General features: G+C 50.1%; 3 protein-coding genes and 1 long non-coding RNA gene across 6 annotated transcripts in view; 3 read left to right on the top strand and 1 right to left on the bottom strand.

The window, feature by feature from the left end:
- The window catches only part of LOC309364986 (major histocompatibility complex class I-related gene protein-like), a 91,067-nt gene that overhangs the window by 48,448 nt on the left and 23,409 nt on the right, over positions 1-19,210 (top strand). The window lies entirely within an intron of this gene.
- Positions 1,771-13,374, top strand: LOC309364963 (major histocompatibility complex class I-related gene protein-like). The gene is made up of 8 exons (XM_081903017.1): positions 1,771-1,845; positions 2,949-3,224; positions 5,085-5,360; positions 7,304-7,588; positions 8,257-8,370; positions 9,497-9,535; positions 11,056-11,097; positions 11,632-13,374. The coding sequence occupies exons 1-8, from the start codon at positions 1,782-1,784 to the stop codon at positions 11,712-11,714; spliced, it is 1,179 nt and encodes a 392-aa protein (XP_081759143.1). The 5' UTR covers positions 1,771-1,781; the 3' UTR covers positions 11,715-13,374.
- LOC309365502 lies at positions 12,375-15,182 on the bottom strand. The gene is made up of 2 exons (XR_014166209.1): positions 14,703-15,182; positions 12,375-13,521 (listed from the first exon to the last, which is right to left on the bottom strand). It is a non-coding gene; the product is annotated as an uncharacterized lncRNA (long non-coding RNA).
- LOC309364897 (major histocompatibility complex class I-related gene protein-like) overlaps positions 13,524-19,210 on the top strand; it is a 33,368-nt gene continuing 27,681 nt past the window's right edge. For 2 of the 3 annotated variants that reach the window (XM_081902888.1, XM_081902889.1), the window contains exons 1-2: positions 16,040-16,105; positions 18,392-18,686. In XM_081902888.1, coding sequence (XP_081759014.1) covers positions 16,055-16,105; positions 18,392-18,686 — 346 coding nt within the window. In that variant the 5' untranslated portion in view covers positions 16,040-16,054. Of the gene's footprint in view, positions 13,560-16,039; positions 16,106-18,391; positions 18,687-19,210 lie in introns of those variants that run through there. The other variant, XM_081902890.1, reaches the window with a different exon arrangement.

Here is a 19,210-nt window from a genome sequence, read left to right as displayed (position 1 = left end):
GAGTTTGATCTCAGCCACACTTTGTGGGGCCCTCTGGCTCACCTTGCTGTGCAGGTACTTGTGCTCATAATCTCGGATCGGGACCCCGTCCAGCAGGATCTCCCCAGCCTGGGGCTCATAGAAGCGCTCCAGCAGTGCCACGCAGGTGCTCTTCCCACTGCCGTTGAGACCCACCAGCGCCACCACCTCCCTGGGACAGAGCTCAAAGGAGACATTCTGTGCAGAAGGAGCGAGGAAAGGAGAAAAAACCAGGGCTGTGATTCCCCTCCTCCAGAGCCAGGAGGGAAACACAAGTTACAGAGCCTCTTTGCAGACGAGCCTAGGGCTTGCCGATCAGAAGGTCGGTGGTTTGAATCCGCGCAACATGGTGAGCTCCCGTTGCTCGGTCCCACCTCCTGCCCACCTAGCAGTTCGAAAGCACGTCAAAGTGCAAGTAGATAAATAGGTACCGCTCTGGCGGGAAGGTAAACGGCGTTTCCGTGCGCTGCTCTGGTTCGCCAGAAGCAGCTTAGTCCTGCTGGCCACATGACCCGGAAGCTGTATGCAGGCGCCCTCGGCCAATAATGCGAGATGAGCATCGCAACCCCAGAGTCGGCCACGACTGGACCTAATGGTCAGGGGTCCCTTTAGTGGGACCTTTATGTTGGTCTTTGCTCTCCTGAACCCCCTGCCCAAGCCCTGCTGTGCGTCCCTGGCCCCCAAAATAAAAACTTACCTTCACTGCCGCGGAAAACTCCATTTCGTAGAGGACAAACGTAATAAGTTTTCCGCTGCTGACGCTTCCCAAAGTGACCAGGCGCCCTCCGTAGTAGAGAATCCCCACCTTGAGAGCCAGGCCAGAGAGCTGGAAGGGGAAAACGGGGCTTGAGGGATGCTTGAAGCTGAGCAATCCAGAGTCAAACCGGTCGCCTGTCCAGCTCAGTATGGCCTACACTGACCGGCAGCGACTCCCCAGAGTTTCAAGCAGGGGTCTCGCCCAGCCCTACCTAGAGGGGACGTGAGATTCACATATTGCTTGCAAAGGAGATGTCCTGCCACTTGGCCGCATTGCCTTCCCTTAAAGGCAAAATAATACGCCGGACCTCATGGTTCTAGAAAGCTGTTTAAACTGGAAGAAGGGAAGCTGTCTTACACAGAGTCAGATCCTTTGTCCATCTAGCTAAGTGTGTGTTTTCTAAAGCGAGATGAGCGCCGCAACCCCAGACGTTCCCGACTGGACTTAACTGTCAGGGGTCCTTTACCTTTATTGATTTCTTTTTGGGGGGCTGCCCCTCCCTCGCTCCCCCTCTTGGCTATGGAGAGAGAGGCGACAAATATAGTGTGTGCTGACATATAGGGCGAAGCTTCGCTTTTTCAATTAATGTATTTGTTTTGTTTATTTATAGACTGTCCTTCCATCCCATGATCTCAGAGAGGTTCACAGGGTACAATACGGGGGGAGGGGAGGAACCCCATGAAAGGAAGAAGAAAGAAACAAGCGCTGCAGAGAAGCGGCCTGAGGCAAAACCCGGAGTCCCCTCTGCCCGCCTCTCCGTCCAAAATAAGGGCACATCTCTCCCCCCCCCCCGCCGTGGACTCCCCTCCTTGCCTGACTTCGCCCTCCCCTCCCCCGCAAACGCGTCACCCGGCGGAGAACTTTCAGTTTCACTTTCCCACCGCAGCTCCGGGTCTCCTTTCCCATTGGGCGGATATCCATCTCGGCCCCGCCCATCTCGCCTCTTGCTCCGGATTGGGGGGGCTTCCTCCTCTGGGCAGGAGGGACTTGGCGAGGGGGGAGGCCGATGGGGCGGCGGCTGCTCCTCCCTCGGTGGGGACCGCTCTTGCTCCTGTTGGGGGGCTGCTTCGGTGAGTACCCCCGAGTACCCCCGAGTGCCACAAGTCGGGGTGGGCAGAATGTGGGTGGGCAATAGAAAGAGAGCTGAGGGGTTGCCCACCGCCTAATCCGGATCCAGTCCGCTTTCTAGTCTCTCCTTCCTCCTCCTGATATTCTCATCTGCAGGAGATAGTACCCTCCCTGTTGTTCAAGAGACCCGCTCTGCCCCCCAAAAGCCAGTCTGGGATTCAGTGGGGAGATCCAGCCAGAGCGGACTCATCATAGTCCAGAATTGGGGTCTCCCAGTGCCTCCCCCCCCGGAGATACCCCAGGGGGAACCCCCAGAGCAGGACCTGACAGCCACAGCTCCCCTCTCCCCACTTAAGAATCCCGGCCGTTTTTTTAAAAAAATAAAAATCATTGTAAATAAATAAATAAATATTTTTATAAGGAAGCTTTGGGTTGGTGTTACTAAAGACACTGAACTCAGCAGAGGACAAACCCTCCCCCTGGGCTCATTAGCTTTTTTGCTTAGCCTATAAAAGATGCCTCAGGGACAAGCGATGGGGAGATGGTGGTCCTTTACTGACCGAGTGCAGCCCATATAATCATTGCTTACAATGGAATAAAATCTGATCCCCGCCTCTCGCTGATTAGCTGACTCAATATTGGGACGTTAGCCTGCACTGTTGTAAACTGGCTAATATGATCCCTGCTGGAGAGGGTAGACAAAATTGTGATCATTTTGTTGAAACCTTGGCTTTTTAAAAATCGTGTGCTGGCGGAACAAGTTGCAAGAAAATATAAATGCCTCAGGCTTCGTTGGGAATACTTTGAGATCTCTATTGATGAACTCGCTGAAGCTTTTAGAATATTGGTTATTAGGTATTAGTTATTACAAACCAGGGTGGATAAATGTTAATGATTTTTTTAAAATCAGATTTTAAAAAAATTAAGTTGGATTTCTTTTATTTTAATTGGATTTTAAAAATAAAATGCTTTACCAAGAAAAATATTTCTAAATATAGTTTTCTACTTAAGTTACATTATAGTCCAAAGGCTATTCATAAGGAAATAAGGATTTGGCAAATAAATATATGAAGCTCTGCCCCCGCTCTCTCTGTGTCCTTCCTAGGCTGCTCCAGTCACTCCTTGCGCTACTTATGCACGGGGGTGTCAGGGCCCAGTCAGGGGCTGCCCCCGTTCATTGCTGGGGGGTACGTGGACCACCAGCCCATTGTTAAGTATGACAGCGAAACCGAGAAGGCTGTGCCTCAAGTTTCCTGGATGCTGAAAGCAGAGAGGGACAATGCTCAGTACTGGGAAAAGATCACCCAGGAATTCCTCAAGCTGGATATGAAATTTAGCCAGTACCTGCTGGACCTACAGGATGAATACAACCAGAGCAAAGGTGAGTGGAGGGCCGGAAGGGAGCTCAGTCTCTCTCTCTGCCAGGTTTGTCCCTTCCAGGAGCAGGAGATGGTGACTTGAAAGGGAGAATAGTGATTCCTAATCAGGGATAAGCTGCTTTCTCCCTGCCAGTCAGGCTCCTTCTGGGGTAGTTTGCCCACCTTTGTTCCCCAACCTGCACTCGGCTCTCACCTGTGGCTCCCGGAGGCTTTCAGCCTGTGACAGCAGCCACAGTCCTGGGAATCAGGTGAGGGGAGCCGATGGGTCTCAAAACCTCGGTGAGTTAGGGACGTCCCCTGCATGCGAAGACAGGCTCTGGTGGGTTGAGCAGATGAGACCAAGAGTGGATCCAACGGTCAAAAAGGGGTTTTTTGCACATGCCATAGAGCCACCTTTTCCAGCCGTGGGCCGGTCCACCGCCCCTCAGACCATGTGGGGGGCCGGCTATATTTTGAAAAAAAGAAAGAATTCCTATGCCCCACAAATAACCCAGAGATGCATTTTAAATAAAAGGACACATGCTACTCATGTGAAAACACCAGGCAGGCCCCACAAATAACCCAGAAATGCATTTTAAATAAAAGAACACATTCTACTCATGTTAAAACACCAGGCAGGCCCCACAAATAACCCAGAGATGCATTTTAAATAAAAGGACGCATTCTACTCATGTGAAAACACACTGATTCCCAGACCACCCGCAGGCTGGATTTAGCAGGCAATTGGGCCACATCTGGCCCCCGGGCCTTAGGTTGCCTACCCCTGCAATAGAGGGAAGTGAGGGGCAGATGGGGCTCATCCACCTGGGAAGGGAGCCCATCTAGGAGAAGGAGAATCTTGATCCTAAACCCCCAATGCCTTGTGGGATAGCTGCAGGAGGAGAAAAGGCGACGGAGTAAACCATACACACATCCAGAGCATAGTCCCTAAAGCGGTTGGATGGCACCTTGCATGACTCCTACAGGCAGCCTAGCTGGTGCCAAACATCCTGCTCTGCTTTCCTTTGGACCACATCAGTAAGGCTGAGGGGGATGTGTGCCTTGTTTAGTATTGTTGTTGTTGTTGTTAAGGGATGCAGGTGGCGCTGTGGTGAGCTCTTGTTGCTCTGTCCCAGCTCCTGCCAACCTAGCACTTCGAAAGCATGCCAGTGCGAGTAGATAAATAAGTACTGCTGCATTGGGAAGGTAAACGGTGTTTCCGTGAACTCTGGTTTCCGTCATTCTGACCACAAGACCTGGAAAGCTGTCAGTGAACAAATGCCAGGTCCCTCAGCCTGAAAGTGGAGATGAGCGCCACAACCTCATAGTCACCTTTGACTGGACTTAACCTTCCAGGGGTCCTTTGTTGTTGTTTAGTCGTTTAGTCGTGTCTGACTCTTCGTGACCCAATGGACCAGAGCACGCCAGGCACTCCTGTCTTCCACTGCCTATAGCAGTTTGGTCAAACATGCTGGTAGCTTCGAGAACACTGTCCAACCATCTCGTCCTCTGTCGTCCCCTTCTCCTTGCGCCCTCCATCTTTCCCAACATCAGGGTCTTTTCCAGGGAGTCTTCTCTTCTCGTGAGGTGGCCAAAGTCTTGGAGCCTCAGCTTCAGGATCTGTCCTTCCAGTGAGCACTCAGGGCTGATTTCCTTCAGAATGGAGAGGTTTGATCTCCTTGCAGTCCATGGGACTCTCAAGAGTCTCCTCCAGCACCAGAATTCAAAAGCATCAATTCTTCGGCCATCAGCCTTCCTTATGGCCACGGGTCCTTTACCTTTACCTTACTGTTGTTGTTATTGTGGGGCTTGACATGGGATAGAAATCTTGCTCTGATGCTGTTGCCCCCCCCCCCAATTGACCTCTCGGGGGTCTCTTTCAGGCTTCCACACTCTGCAGCTCATGTACGGCTGTGAACTGAGCCCAGACGGGCGCAAAGAAGGGTATTACCGGTACGGCTACGACGGGAGGGACTTCCTCACTTTTGAGAAGGAGACCCTCACCTGGACGGCGGCTGACAGAGAGGCCCAAGTGATGAAGAGGAAGTGGGAGGCAGAGTTGGCCAAGAAGCAGTACCGGAAGGCCTACCTGGAGGAGGAATGCATTGAGTGGCTGCAGAGATACCTGGACTACGGGAATGAAACTCTGCTGAGGACAGGTGAGATGGGTGGGTGGGGAATGGGAGTGGGGAGGAGGGCTAATGCATCGAATGGTAGAATTATGGAGTTGTAGAGTTGGAAAGGACCCCCAGGGTCATCTAGTCTAACCCCCTGCAATGCAGGGATCTCAGCTAAAGCATCCAGGACAGAGGGCCAGCCAACGTCTGCTTGGAATCCTCCAAGGAAGGAGAGTCCACCACCTCCTGAGGGAGACTGTTCCACTGTTGAACAGCTCTTGCTGTTGGAAGGGTGTTCCTTTTTAAAAAATATTCGGTCATACCTTGGTTGCTGAACGCCTTGGAACTCATACGTTTTGGCACCTGAATGATCAAAAACCAGAGTTGAGTGTTCCAGTTTTTGAACAATTTTGGGAAGCCAAAATGTCTGGTGCAGCTTCCGCGGCTTCCGATTGGCTGTAGGAAGCTCCGGCAGCCAATCGGAAGCCGCAGCTTGATTTATGAACAGAACAGAAAGCATTCTGTTCGAGAACCAAGGTACTACTGTATATATATAATTTTTATTAATTTTTTTCTGTTTTACATTTTAGAATATTCATTTAAACAACCTTAAAATATCAATGACTTCCCTCCTTCTCTTTCCATGGTTCATTTTGCATACCGTAAATCCCTGCATATTTTACATGAACTAAGTCTTTCAGTATTCCAATATAACATCCATCAAAACTTATTTACACTGTTGAATTTATCTTTATGAAAGTTATTCCTGATGTTGAGTCTGAATCGCCTTTCTTGTTGGAGGGTGGAGTCGTGATTTCGCTACTTATTTCTCCACCCACCCACATCATATTTCAGACCAAAACTCTGTTTTGTGCAGGAAGGAAGTCTGGGAGTGGGTCACTTCAGGCTACAGTGTGTGGATGTTGATTTTTTGAAAAAAATCAAAAAGAAGCCCAAATCTGCCTAGAAGGGGGTGGCTGATAATTTTGGGTCAGGGGGACAGATTGACCCATGAGCAACTCCGGGAGCTGAAGCGGTCTTTGGACTGTGTGTCAAAACTATAAAAACGTGGGTGTGGTTGGTAAAAATAAATGAGACATTTGAGAGGTTTCGGGTGTTTGGGTGTCATGGGCTGGTTGGATGCAGAGGACTGGTGGGAGGAACCAGCCGAGGAACCCTCAAGAGAAGAAGGCTCAGAGCTCAGGGAGTGGTGGTAGGACAATGATGAACGGTCAAAGGGAGAAGAGGGAGAAGACTGGGAAGTGTCAGAATGTGAAGAGGTAACAGGGCTTAGTGAGCTGAGAGAGTCTGTGGCAGAGAGCAGTCCAGAATCAGAGGCAGAAGTGGAGGCTGGAGAGGAGGGAGGCCGGGAGACAGAAGCGAGGCAGGCGGCTGAGGAATCCAGGGAGTCTCACCCTCCTGCTGTGACCAGCTCCCCTCCTCCCTGGTCTCAAAGAACCAGGAGAGGCATGAGGAGGGCAGAGGAGAGGTTAGCTTCATGCAGGCACAGTCTCAGATTGCTTCAGGGAAACACTGAGGGGGGGCTTAGACAACTGTGGGGAAGTGGGGACCTTCAGTCTCCCCAGCTGCCACACAGGGGCTTCAGATTGCTTTGGGTATCACAGGCCCATAGCAGGGAGACCCATGGGGTTTGTCTGAATAATTTCTTTTAAAAATGGACAAAGGTTTCACAGTGGAACATCTATGGGAACAGGTATGGGGACATAATCCGTCTGAGCCATGGGTCAATTCATCTATTGATGATATTCACTGCAAAGACCTTAAGCATATTTGTGGAGGACAGGGAGTTGTAAGTCTGACGAAATACAAGAGAAGTCGATAATTTCTCTTTTCTGACCTTGTCATCTCTTGGGGATGTTGAAGGCATCAGTAATCGAATTTCAGGTCAGGATGGCACTGGATGACCACGTGAATTGCACCATCCATCCTGCCAGCTACTGGAGAGGTTCCTTTGTTTTTGGCAGAGCTCCCAGTGGGGAAGGTGACGCGTCAGGCCCTTCCAGACAGCCAGGAGTCCCTCATCTGCCAGGCCTATGGCTTCTACCCCAGAGAGATTGACACCACCTGGAGGATGGACGGGAAGGTCATGGAGCATGCCACTTTCCGCAGGGACGTCGCTCCCAATTCCAACGGGACCTACCACGCCTGGCTCAGCATTGATGTGGACCCCCAGGACAGGAACCGCTATTATTGCCACATAGAGCATGTCAGCCTAACACAGCCTCTGGTCTTGGCCTGGGAGGAGCCTGGTGAGAAACGACAGGAGAGGGGCAGGAGGAGGAATCAGAGAATCACAATAGAGTTGTTGGAAAGGACCCCAAGGGTCATTGAATCCACCCCCCTGCAATGCAGGAATCTCAGCTAAAGCATCCATGATAGATGACCACCCAACCTCTTGGATGGCCTTCTTTGCTGGATTCTAGGAGGAGAACGTCCTCCCAGAGTCGAACGAGGGACTCCAGCGCTATTATAGGCTAATACTCCATGTGACATTGTCCATACTTTGGGGGTGCAAAGGAGGAGATGTGATTTAGGTTCAGGGATGTAGGGAGGGCGTGGTGTTCAAAGAGTTGAGTTTGAAGAGCAATCATTGGAAGGAGAGGGACCCTCTCTGGGAGGTGAGAAATCTTACCGGTTTTATTGATATAATTATGGGGTGTTCCATGAGGTTGCTGAATGCCACTCCTAATCATAGGTTCTTCTGGTCTTCTCTGAAGCAATCTAATGGTGAGCAATGGGTTGCCTTAGAGGGGAGGGCATTCTAGAGAGCATTGCCAAAGCACATTGTTTTGCGCATGGGAGGTCTCAGATTTGGTACGCAGCATCTCGCCTCAAAAAAAAGATTGTGGTATGTCTGGATGAGGCTTTGGGAGCTGCCACCAGTGTCTGAACAGAAATATCTTTTGTTTGCTTTTAGCCAAGGGAGGCCATTCTTCCACCACTCTGGAAAACATTATGTGGGGCGTTGTGGCAGTGGCAGTGGCTGTGGTGGGAGTGGCTGTGGTTGCTGCTGTGATCTTCTTTGTCCGCAGTAAGTAAACACTGGCTGGTTTTGCTGGGTTTTGTCTGTCCTGACTGAGAATGTGCTGATGGCAAAGCCTTCCTGGCAGCTCCCTCACAAGTTTCCCCCACCCCATAAATGACCTGTGGAACACCAACCAGAAAGTAGCCTAACTGTTCTTCCCCACTGCCTCCTGGGCCCTATTCTGATATGTTTGGGAAGCAGGATTCATGTGGGTTACATAATGTAATAATGGCTCCAAAATGCCAAGGGGCTGGCAAGTCCCTGTCATCTAGACCAACGATGGAGAATTTGTGGCCCTCCAGACTCCGATACGGACCACAATTCTCGTCAACCCTGACAGTTAGCCTTGCTGGCTGCTGGGAACCAGAGTCCAGCAACATTGGCAGAGACACAAATATCCCTGACCTCTAGCCCAAATTTGCACAGGGATACTAAGCTGGAATCTGTTGTTTAGTCGTTTAGTTGTGTCTGACTCTTCGTGACCCCATGGACCAGAGAACACCAGGCACTCTGTCTTCCACTGCCTCCCGCAGTTTGGTCAGACTCGTGCTGGTAGCTTCACGCTGGAATCTACACACATATAAAAAAACTGCTGTGAAAATGCTTTTTAAAAACCATTTTGAAAAAGGCATTGAATTTAGGATAGCTCACTGTCGCCATCTGGTGTCACATTTATATATTGCACTTTACAACACATTTAAAATGTTTCATTTGCAGCTGCATAACTGAGCCTACAGTACGTTTGTTGGCGACTGAGTCGCCGTGTGTCCTGTAGATCTTTAATGGTGGCGATCTACAGCTGTGGTTTCCAACCCTTCTTGAACAGTGGGGACATTTCAAATGTCATGTTTGTTTGTTTGTTTGTTTGCTTGCTTGCTTTCTGCTTGTAGGCCTTGAGTACCATCAAAGCCTTGCTTGCAATCTCTTGTTGGGGCAAGTGATTCGGGGGGAGGGAATAGGAAAAGTAGACTCCACTGGTTGCTTAGCCAATTTCTGCCCACCAGCCGCATGTAACTAGCAACAGTGGAGTGTCAAATTTCAGCAGCGCCCTGTGCAATGCCAAAATTTGGAACTCCCTGCCTCTCACGCTCCATCCTCTCCCTGATCTGATCTTCTTATTCTGTTTCTGTAGAGAAAGTACGAATGGGAGCAGCCTATGAAAGAACCTCAAGTGAGTGACTCCTTTTTCCTTTGAAAAGTGTTTGTTTTTGTTGTTGCAAGATTTATAGCAGCAAATAAGTGCTAACCGCCAGTGATATAGTGGTCACAGTAGGGTTGGCATGTTGTTAAGCTTCTATTTGCACGGTAGCCCAAAAGATTGTTGACCTCGCCCCCCCCAAAAAAACAGAGGCAGAGTTGAGAGACAGAGCCCAGGTCGCCCATATGCACACAGGTTTTTTTAAAAAACCCCAGCCATTAGCTTAAAAGTGTAGAAATCCCCCCAGATGGGCATGTAGACCCCCCAAAAGAGGACATGTCTGGGATTTCCAATACGTATGGCAACCCTAGGTCAGAGGTCACAGGCGGTCAAAGACCCATCACTATTTCTGGAGCAGGGTCTCTGTCTCCAGCATCCTATAACCACCCAATGAGCATGAAAGGAGAGCGTGTGTTTTTAGCCACAGTCCGTTCCAAAGCTAAACATTTAGGAACAGTGAAAAACACAAGGCACTTCCGTTTCAGGAGAATGGTGTATGACAGGGCCAGCCCACCCAGGAGGCAAGGGGAGGCGACTGCCTCAGGCGGCAGGATTCAGCAGGGCACCAGATCCCCATGTCAATCTTTCTCCCTATGCCCTGGGTATAAATCTCCCCTCGCCCCTTCTTCCCTGGTGGGGAGTGGGAGGCCATTTTGGGGCCGGCCTCAGGTGTCAAAACGTATTGGGCTGGCCTTGGTGTGTGAGTTATGCTACGTACAATGGGACTTCACAGAAAACACAACTTAAGGCGACATTGGAGCACTGCACAATCATTTGCACATGTACACTCACAGATAATAGTGTTGGAAATTCAAGCCCTTCTCATGAGAAGCTGGCAGCAGTCCAGGCACCCGGCTTGATTCCTTTTTGACCTCCCTGGCTGCATTCCCCAGCAGACGCAGGCAAGGTCTCGATCGGCAATTCTTCTCAAACGTGAGAAGAACACACCCCTCTTTCCTGCCTCCCCCAGGCAGGGGAAAGAGATAGACAGAAACGTTTTTACATGTCTTTGCAGCATTACAAAAAACAGGACTGCTCTCTCCATACTCCAGCAGTGTTGTAACAAACACTCCCTGTACATCCTGTACAGCTCATATTACACTGTGAGGTAATTCCGGTGCTGCACACTGTGAAATGACTGCCCCTCTGTTCCCACAGCAGTCCCAACATTCCCATCATGTTTACACTTCAAGCTAGGACTTTGCAGCTGCATTGCTTCATTATCGTAACAAATAGTACATCTAAGCAACACATGGAGAACTGCATTGATGGTTGCAAAGCATCCTGAATTATTATTCCTGTATGATTATAATTTTACTGCATAATCTTAGGAGGTTGTAGACTGAGTCGTATGTTAACATTTGGACTTAACGGGGAATGGAGGGGTATGTGTGTGTGTGGAAGCAAAGAGGAAAGGTGCAAGTGGAAATGAGAGCTCCCTCCCTAAAACACAGGCAGTGATACGCACTCTCTTTATTTTCTCCTTTTTGCAGCAAGCAGCCAGGAGCCCGCCAGCTCCACCAGCTCCTCCGTCGGTAAGTGGGGAATGGATGCGGATGGCTGCCCTCCTTGAAAACAGGCCTCCGTGGGGAAGGGATCATTCTTTTGGTGCTTCTACTTTCTGGGAATGATCAAACCATCTGGAGTCAGCCGCAAGTGAGACTAACTTTTGCACACACGTGCGCAAAGAAAGGCCGTCTCTGCTGCCGCCTGATTTTGTGGAGGATCTTGTTCCTCTGTTACTTTGCATTTATTATTTATTATTCAATGTATATCTCCTCCTTCCTTCCAAGAAGCCCAGGGGTTCTACCCAGGGTCTGAAGAACAAGAAGGGCTTTATATTCCGGATCGGGCTGCTTAGCGTCCCTGTGTATTTCCCACCTTCCCTAAAGGGAGAGGCTTGGCTGAGTTGCTGGTGCCTCCTCTGGAAACCTTAAGTCTTTGCTCTGAGTATGTTTATTTTTAGCACAGCTTGATGGGTCAAGGGATTGGAGCAGGTGGCCTCTGTGCCATCGAATGCCCCAATACTGACAGCTTCATCATGCTTCTTCCTCTTGTTCCTCCTGCAGGGGACATTCAAGGCAGCACAGAAATAGAAATGAGGAATTTTCAACGAGGAGGGAGGCCACCTTCAGATGACTTCCCTTTATGAAATGTCTGCCTCCAAACCTGACCATCCCAGTGGGGAGAGGCTGACCGGCTCCTCAGGGCTGCTTTGAGATGGGAACGTGGTTGGCATCCAGAACTATCTCCCCCTCTGCAGTGAAAACAACAGACTACACAAAAAGAACAAAGGGACAGGAATTTGACCTCCGAGGAGTCAAAAACCATTTCAGCCTCTCAAGACACTCCGTTAAGTGACCTTAAACTGGCCATCCTGCCACCAAAGGAACAGCAAAAGGAGACTGCGAGGAAAAGGGCCAAATTACTGTGGCCCAAGAGGTTTGGTGCTATCAGCTGTGGACTGAATTGGGCAAAAGGGTTTTTTGTTGCCCCATGACAGGCATTGTTATTGTTCATTTATTAAATTTGTATGTTGCCCTATACCCGCAGACCTCAGGGCGGTTCACAGGATAAAATCACAACCCAATGACACCCCCAAACACATTTAAAAGGTGTGCTACTGACAGGGGCTCCAGACGCAGGGAAGAAGCCATCCGGCCTCCTTGCCAACTCTGTTCCGAGGTGCCCTGGCCAGGCGGGACGTTGGTGCTGAACCCAGAGGAGGAGAGTGGGAGCTCCTAGGGCAAATGGACGTGCCTCCAGTCCGCAGGCCGGAGAAGAGGCCCCTGCAGTGCAGACCTTGTTGGTCGGTCCTCCTCTTGAATTTCATACTGCTGAAGGCATTATCCAGTCGATGTGGGTGATGTATTCTTGGGTGGGGATTGGAAGTGTGTTTCTTCTGCCCAGAGAGAGAGTCACAGGAGGAAGTCAGGAAGTTGCCTTACACTGAGTCAGAGAGCCATTGGTTCATCTAGCTCTAGACTGCCTGCACTGACTGGCAGTGGCTGTCCAGGATTTCATAAAAGGTTCCCTCCTGGTCCTACCTGGAGGTGCTGTGGATTGAACCTAGAGTCGCCTGCATGCAAGGTTCCAGCCCTGAGCTATGACCCTGAATGGTTCTCCTCCACTCATTGTATTCTCCACAACAACCCTGTGAGGTAGATTAGGCTGAGAGGCAATGACTGGCCCAACGTCACCCAGTGAGCTTCATGGGTGAGGGGGGATTTGAACCCTGGTCTTCCAGCTCCTAGTCTAGCACACTGACCGTTACATGACACACACCTGCTCCCAAATCCTTCTGTTTTCATGTCTCTTAAGGTGCCCCCTTCCTCCTCCTTCCCACTCCCCTGAAAAAAAGTTCTGCCACACCAAAATCAGATTGTCCCGACTGCAATTCAGTGTGGATCTTGGTGCTGCCTCAGACGCTTGGGGTGCCAGTGGCCCAGGTAAGAGTGTTATCTGTGGCAGCTCCTAAATGGTGGCATCTGTGTGCAGAGGTGGGTCTGACACCTTCACTTTACAGCTTCTATTGTTTGCTAAAAACAAACAAACGAAAACCTCTTTGCCCTGCCCTTTGGCACCTCAGATGTGTCCTTTTGAGATCCACACTACCACTGTGACTGGGATTTTTAAAAACAGATTTTATTGTTGAATTTTAGGGCCTGCTGGTGAAATGCAGGTAATGCTTGAGTTTTCCTTGCATGTTGCATTTATGTTGCTTATTTACAATTCCTGAAAAGTGTGTTTTTTTATAAAAAAAAGAATGAATGAATGGTTTTCAATGTCAATAAATTCAGCGTTGGAATATCTCTTCCTCCTCCCCTTTGATTGAAATGTGTGAGTTGAGAAGGCATCAGGCGGCACATACATTTTGTGAAATCAATCAATCATAACAGCATTTGATTTCTTGTGGAAAGTGCTCAGGCTCGGACTATGGCCAGACCCCAGTGGATTCCCTGCAAGAAATGGTGAAATGGTGATTTATATTTCCCGGGTGAGTCAGGGGGACCATGGCATTGTAGCAGAATGTGGTTGAAGCTTCCTGGGGCTGTTGGAGTGTGAAGGCCTTCTAGGGCCCCTGGGGAGAGTGCTATTTTTCTAGAAAAAGGGGTGCTGGAACTCGCCATGAAGGCTGCCCTTATTCTCTTAGGATGGCAAAGGTGCCCACCTAGAGGTGAAGGAACTGAGTTCTGGCTGAAAAAAGCCCTGGTCCGAGCCATGTTCTGTTTGCCCTGCTGCTTCCTCCCAGAAAATCCACTCTTTACTGCTAAATCGGAGCAAACGTCAATCTGCAGAAGACCTGGTTGACGTTTGCTCCGATTCAGCCGTGAACAGCCGGTTTCTACAGCGGAAAGAGGGGGGAGAAGTGGAAGAGTGGATGAGACCTATTAAGTTGTGGGTTGACAAAGCAGACGACACAAAGATTCCTCCAAGTGGTTCTTTATAAGTAAGCTGGAACTGAACTGAACAGCAAACAGCTCAGCCGGCCTGCTTTTATAGGCAGCCGGCTGTCACACTGTAACAACAACAACCCAGGGTTTCCCGCCTAAATTAACTGACGTGGACCTGAGTGAAAACTATATACACAATACCCTGAACGTCAATACATAACAAGCCCCAGTCACTGCTTGTGAGGGGGGACAAAACCATCACCCGACAAACAGCCAAATCTATATATTACTTCCTCTCAAACAGGCTGTGTTATGGTGGGAGCTGCTGTGGCTTTCCCTCCCTCCCTTGGCCAGCCTCACCCTGAACAAGCCTCTCCCCTGAAGGGAGGAAAGTGGTCAGGGCAAGGCAGGTCCCCACCCTCCTGCCTGCCTGCCAAGAACGGAAGCCATTTTGTGAAGGCCAGGCTGCAGAGGAGAAGAGGAAACAAAATGGTGCTGTTTCGCTGGTGCGTCTCTTTCCTGGCTCAATGACAACAACATCATGTCATGCAGCCTGAAGATTATTAAAAGTCTCAGGCTGGATTTTTGCAAACTGACTAGTGGCCACCTCTAGCAGTCCAAAAAGTAGCTTGGGTCTGCCTTAAACAGTTGAAGCCCCACTGAGAAATGCCCCCTTTCCCCCTCAAGTGACAAATGAAAAGCGACAACAGCCCTCCAGGATTGCAGCCTGGCGGGGAGATCGGTACCCAGAAACGTCTTTCAGAAGGACAGTGTTTGGTCTTTCCTGACTTTGGCACATGGTGATCAAGCACGGAAACCACCTCAGGCATTTTGGCCTCCCTCCAAGGAAGAAGTGGCTGGCTTGGCCTGAGCACACATCCTCTTGGGGCTCTGGTGAGGGTCTGCTCACAAGGCCTTCTGGTTGTGTGCAAGTATATTGCGTGCATGTGGGGAGTTGCCTGTACCATTTTGCCACGGCTCTTACTGTCTTGCACACATTTTCAACGATTGCAAATCAGTGACATATGTGGGAACCTTGACCGTTTTTTTGCAACCCGTGACTTGCTTCAACTGGTCCCTTGAAGGATTTCCTAGAAATCACCTGATTTCCACTTCAGCCGGGGAAGAAAGCAGCCGGCAGGGGGCAGCGGAGGATCGCAAAAAGGGGAAAGCGAGGAAAGACAACTAGGGACTGGAGAAATGGGTGAGGGTGTCTTGTGGCAGAGAGAGAGAGGGCAGGAAACACACACACACAAACACCAGTGTCAAGGAAGGATGAGGACTTTCTCAGCAAAATCTGCCTCCGTTTTTCAATCCCTGTGAGAAATGTCAGTCAAGCAGCTTGAGATGCAGTCACTTGAGATTCCTTTGCTAGCTTGGCAAGCAAACGAAATTTAGATTATTGTAACTCGCCAAAAACTGTTTACTGCACCCTCAGCTGTTCTTCTCAGAAGTAAAAAGGAAAACAAAACATAAAAAAGGGAGTCCGAACCATTCTGGCCTTGTTCTGGGACCTGCCCTGGGACTTTCCAACCTGACTCAGAGGTTGCTGAGGGAGGCAGAAGGGGGCAAAGTCCCCTGGGAAACAATCCAGGTTGGAACGGAGAAACACACCAAGGACGTTTTGATGTTTTTATGCCATAATCTATTTGTTAGCCTTTAAGGGGCAAGAAGACTCATTGCTGTTTCCACACAATATCAAGAACAGGGGAAAAATAATGTCGAAACAGGGGAAAAATAATGTTTTTAAAAGTCTTTGAAGAACAAACATTTTCCTCCTGGCCGTTAGTTGTTGTTGTCGCCCACTCCACCTCCTCAAAGAAGGGAAAGGAGAGGGAGAAAAGTCTCCACAGAGGAGAGCAGGGGAGCAGAAGGCGCCTTAAACCACCAAGGAATTTCTAAAACAATACTAGTTCTTTGAATTGAACTCAGAACCAGACAAACAGGCAGAGGGTCTTTTGGCCCTGGTGAGATTTGGTTTAAATGAGCTGTGGCAGTGAAAATCCTGTCAGGTTTATCTTGCAGGAACTGAAGCCTCCCTACTGTATTGGGAAAAACAACATATATTGCAATAATCCTGTCAGGAGGTGAGCAGAACATGGATCCTTGTGGGCAGACTATCCCTGTCCAGAAAAACTGGATGGAGAAGGTAGAAAGTGAAGCTTAAGACGTCCCTGAGGTGACTGAGCCCATTGAGTCCCAAAAGTGGGTCCTGGAGAGCCCCCCTCAAAACAGCCAGCCTCCTTCTTCACAGGGGCTCATCTTGCAACCACAAATCGTTGCTGTGAATAATGGCCAAGAAGAGAACGGACTCTGAGAGAGTCACTTTAATAGGGGAAACAAGAAGAAGAGCCTGGGTGCTGGATCCAGCCAAACGCCCGAGTCCAGCCTTCGTTCCTCACAATGGCTGACTGGATGATGCCTCCTCTTCTGGGAAGCCCCAAAACAGGCCCTGAGCGCCAGAGCCCCACTCTGCCCTCCTCCTGGGACTTCCAGAAAGGGGGATCTGGAAGCATGGCTGCCTCCAAATGGGGAGCAAGAGCGGAGCCATCTTGGCTGGGGGGCATCCATAGCCCTCTCCTCCTCCTCCTCCATGAATTAGACTCAACCTCTTTTAAAGCCATCCAAGAGATATTCTGCAGCAACAGAACAAAATGTGAACTATTTGACAGCGAATGGCATCTCCCTGAGCAGCATTTGCGCCTTGTTTGGGGAGGGAGGCTCAGTTTGTTGACCCTCATCCAGCCCATCTCTGACTCTAGACACTGGTCCATCTGTCCCCCAGTCTCCCCCTTTCTGCAAATGATTATGGGGCTATTTTCTTCATATATGCTTTGAATATACTGTCACACAGCACCCCAGTCTCTAAGAGGGCCAAAATTCCTTTTTTAAAAAATTCGTCTTTATTGATTTAAAATATCATCTTCCATACAGTGGTACCTCGGGTTACATACGCTTCAGGTTACATACACTTCAGGTTACAGACTCCGCTAACCCAGAAATAGTACCTCAGGTTAAGAACTTTGCTTCAGGATGAGAACAGAAATCGGGCTCCGGCGGCGCAGTAGCAGCAGGAGGCCCCATTAGCTAAAGTGGTTCTTCAGGTTAAGAACAGTTTCAGGTTAAGTACGGACCTCTGGAACGAATTAAGTACTTAACCCGAGGTACCACTGTATATGTTACAAATAGTTACAACAAAATCAAACACAAAATTATAAGAGAAAAAAGATAAAGAAAATTTAAAAAAAGGAAAAGAGAGTTAACAATAAGAAATGAATATTGGTTGTAACATTCTGTCTTATCTAATAAAGTATTCTGAATGAAACTTCCAATCATTCTCATTGTACTTTTTCTAATGTCTTAATTTTGTTGCACAGTTTGTTTTCTAACTTTTCCTGTATATTCTTCTATTCCATTTTTTTATTATATACAAGTATCATTCAGTTCTGCTAGGATAATGTCTCTTTTTCTTTTTTCTTTTGCATCAGACAAGGGGAAATAGGGATGATAGAGATCACGCAGCTTGGGAAAAAGAGAGCTCCCCAATAATTATCTACCTTCCGACTTCACAGCCCCCCCCCCTTAAATCCAAATCTTCCTTGTAGCTGGGCAAGGAGCGGCCACTACTTGTCTCTTTCCTGATTCCTTGGAGAAGGCAGCAGCTTCTCTGTCTGTCCCATGCTTAGCTCAGGTTTCAAGCGTTCAGGCTTCTGGCAGTGGGATGTGGGCCAAGCACTCTCTGGGCCAAGCACCCAGCCTTGGCTCAGGGCCTTCCAGAAGAGGCTGGGCAGCCCCTGGGTCTTTGCTGCCTGTGCAAAGGGGCCTCTCTCTCTCTCAGTGTCTCTCTGTGTGTGTTGACCTCAACCCTGAGGTTCAGCCCTAGTTGCAACACTGAGCATTTCTTTACAAGTCACACAGTTAACTGCTGGAACCCCCTGCCACTAGACAGAGGGACATAGGAGAAGAGCTGGGCTGCTGGATCACCCAAAGGGGCCCATCGAGTCCAGCATGGCGGTCTCCCAGTGGCCACCCAGATGTCCCAGTAAGGAATCATGCAAGGAGGACGGGAGGGACATCCAGCGAGTGGGATGCGAACGCATTTACTGCCTCTGACACTGGAGGAAGAAGGGAGCCATCTTTGAAGGCATCCGAGGGCTTCTTAAAAACAGGACCCAGGAGGCTGTTCTGCACTGACTTGGGCCACGAGTCCACCTCGCTCCGGATCTCACAGCCCCTCCCCCCCAGTTTCAAAGAGGGGGGCATTCCCAGACCCCCTGGAGATGCGGGGACTGAACCTGGGGTCCCCCCCCTGGCAACCCCCCTCCGCCCTCCCTGCAGGGCAGGACAGAAAGAGCTGCAAGGGGGGGGGAGGGAGGGAGGGGGAGGCGGCGATTCCCAGCGAGGAGCTGCAATCACTTTCTCTTTCCCTCTCCAGCCTCGCTCCCAAACTTGCGCTTCGAGTTCTGCCTGGCGACCGGTGCCGCCATCTGCGCGCAGATTTCTGATTGGCGGAATATTTTTCCCTCGGCCAATCCCGGCTCGCTCCGCTGCTGGTTCCGCGGGCGGGGCGGAGAGCGGGTCTCGGAGTCGGAGGGAGAAGGACGTCGCTGGAGTAAGAGGAGGAAAAGGAGCTTCGTTTTGGGGGGAGATGGGGGTCCTCCCTCTCCGCTGGCCCCCCCTAATCCTGGGGGCGGCTGCCCACCTGCTGCTGCTGCTCCTGGACTGCGCAGGTAAGGACCCTGCTCTGGGGCGGGGGGAGAAAATCATTTGCACCAAATCCTTTGGGGGGGCACGACTCTTTGTGAATTGCATTTCGTGGGCATTGAAAGGGCGATCGGGGGGGGGGGTTCTTTTGCGAAGCGGAGGCGGATCCCTTCCCAGACATCTCTTTCCCAGACTTGGCTTGTTTTGTATGCTGCCCGGGGCAGGGGCCGCTTCACTCCTGGGCTCGAGGCTCAAGCAAAGAACAAGACAAAGCTTGAAGGTGTTGGCAGGATTCATGGGGGGGGGGGAGGGACTCGCCTGTCCCGCCCCCCGCAGCTTCGGGTTGACTTTGGTCTTTCTGTGTGTGAGTGTGAGAGACAGACAGACAGAGTACAAGTCTTTCCTTTTCTGTTTTTTACCTTCCCTCTTCTAACCCTCAGCCGCTCTTAAAAACTCAGCTAAAAACTCTGGAGACCAGCCTGGGGGTGGGAGCTGGACGCGTGTAGAGCTGACTTCATGGGGGGGGGGGAATGTCTGAATAAGGGGTCCC

The sequence above is a fragment of the Podarcis melisellensis genome, assembly GCF_964234715.1.
Source record: "Podarcis melisellensis genome assembly, chromosome: 2".
NCBI classification, from domain to species: Eukaryota; Metazoa; Chordata; class Lepidosauria; order Squamata; family Lacertidae; genus Podarcis; species Podarcis melisellensis.
Note: the sequence above shows the minus strand (reverse complement) of the source record. Positions and strands in the feature narration are given on the sequence as shown.

Bases quoted from the DNA above. Each gene is read 5' to 3' on its own strand.
- LOC309364963 (XM_081903017.1), top strand. From the start codon at position 1,782: ATGGGGCGGCGGCTGCTCCTCCCTCGGTGGGGACCGCTCTTGCTCCTG. The intron at 1,846-2,948 runs GTGAGTACCCCC...TGTCCTTCCTAG, and splicing joins CCTGTTGGGGGGCTGCTTCG to GCTGCTCCAGTCACTCCTTG. The intron at 9,536-11,055 runs GTGAGTGACTCC...TCCTTTTTGCAG, and splicing joins AGCCTATGAAAGAACCTCAA to CAAGCAGCCAGGAGCCCGCC.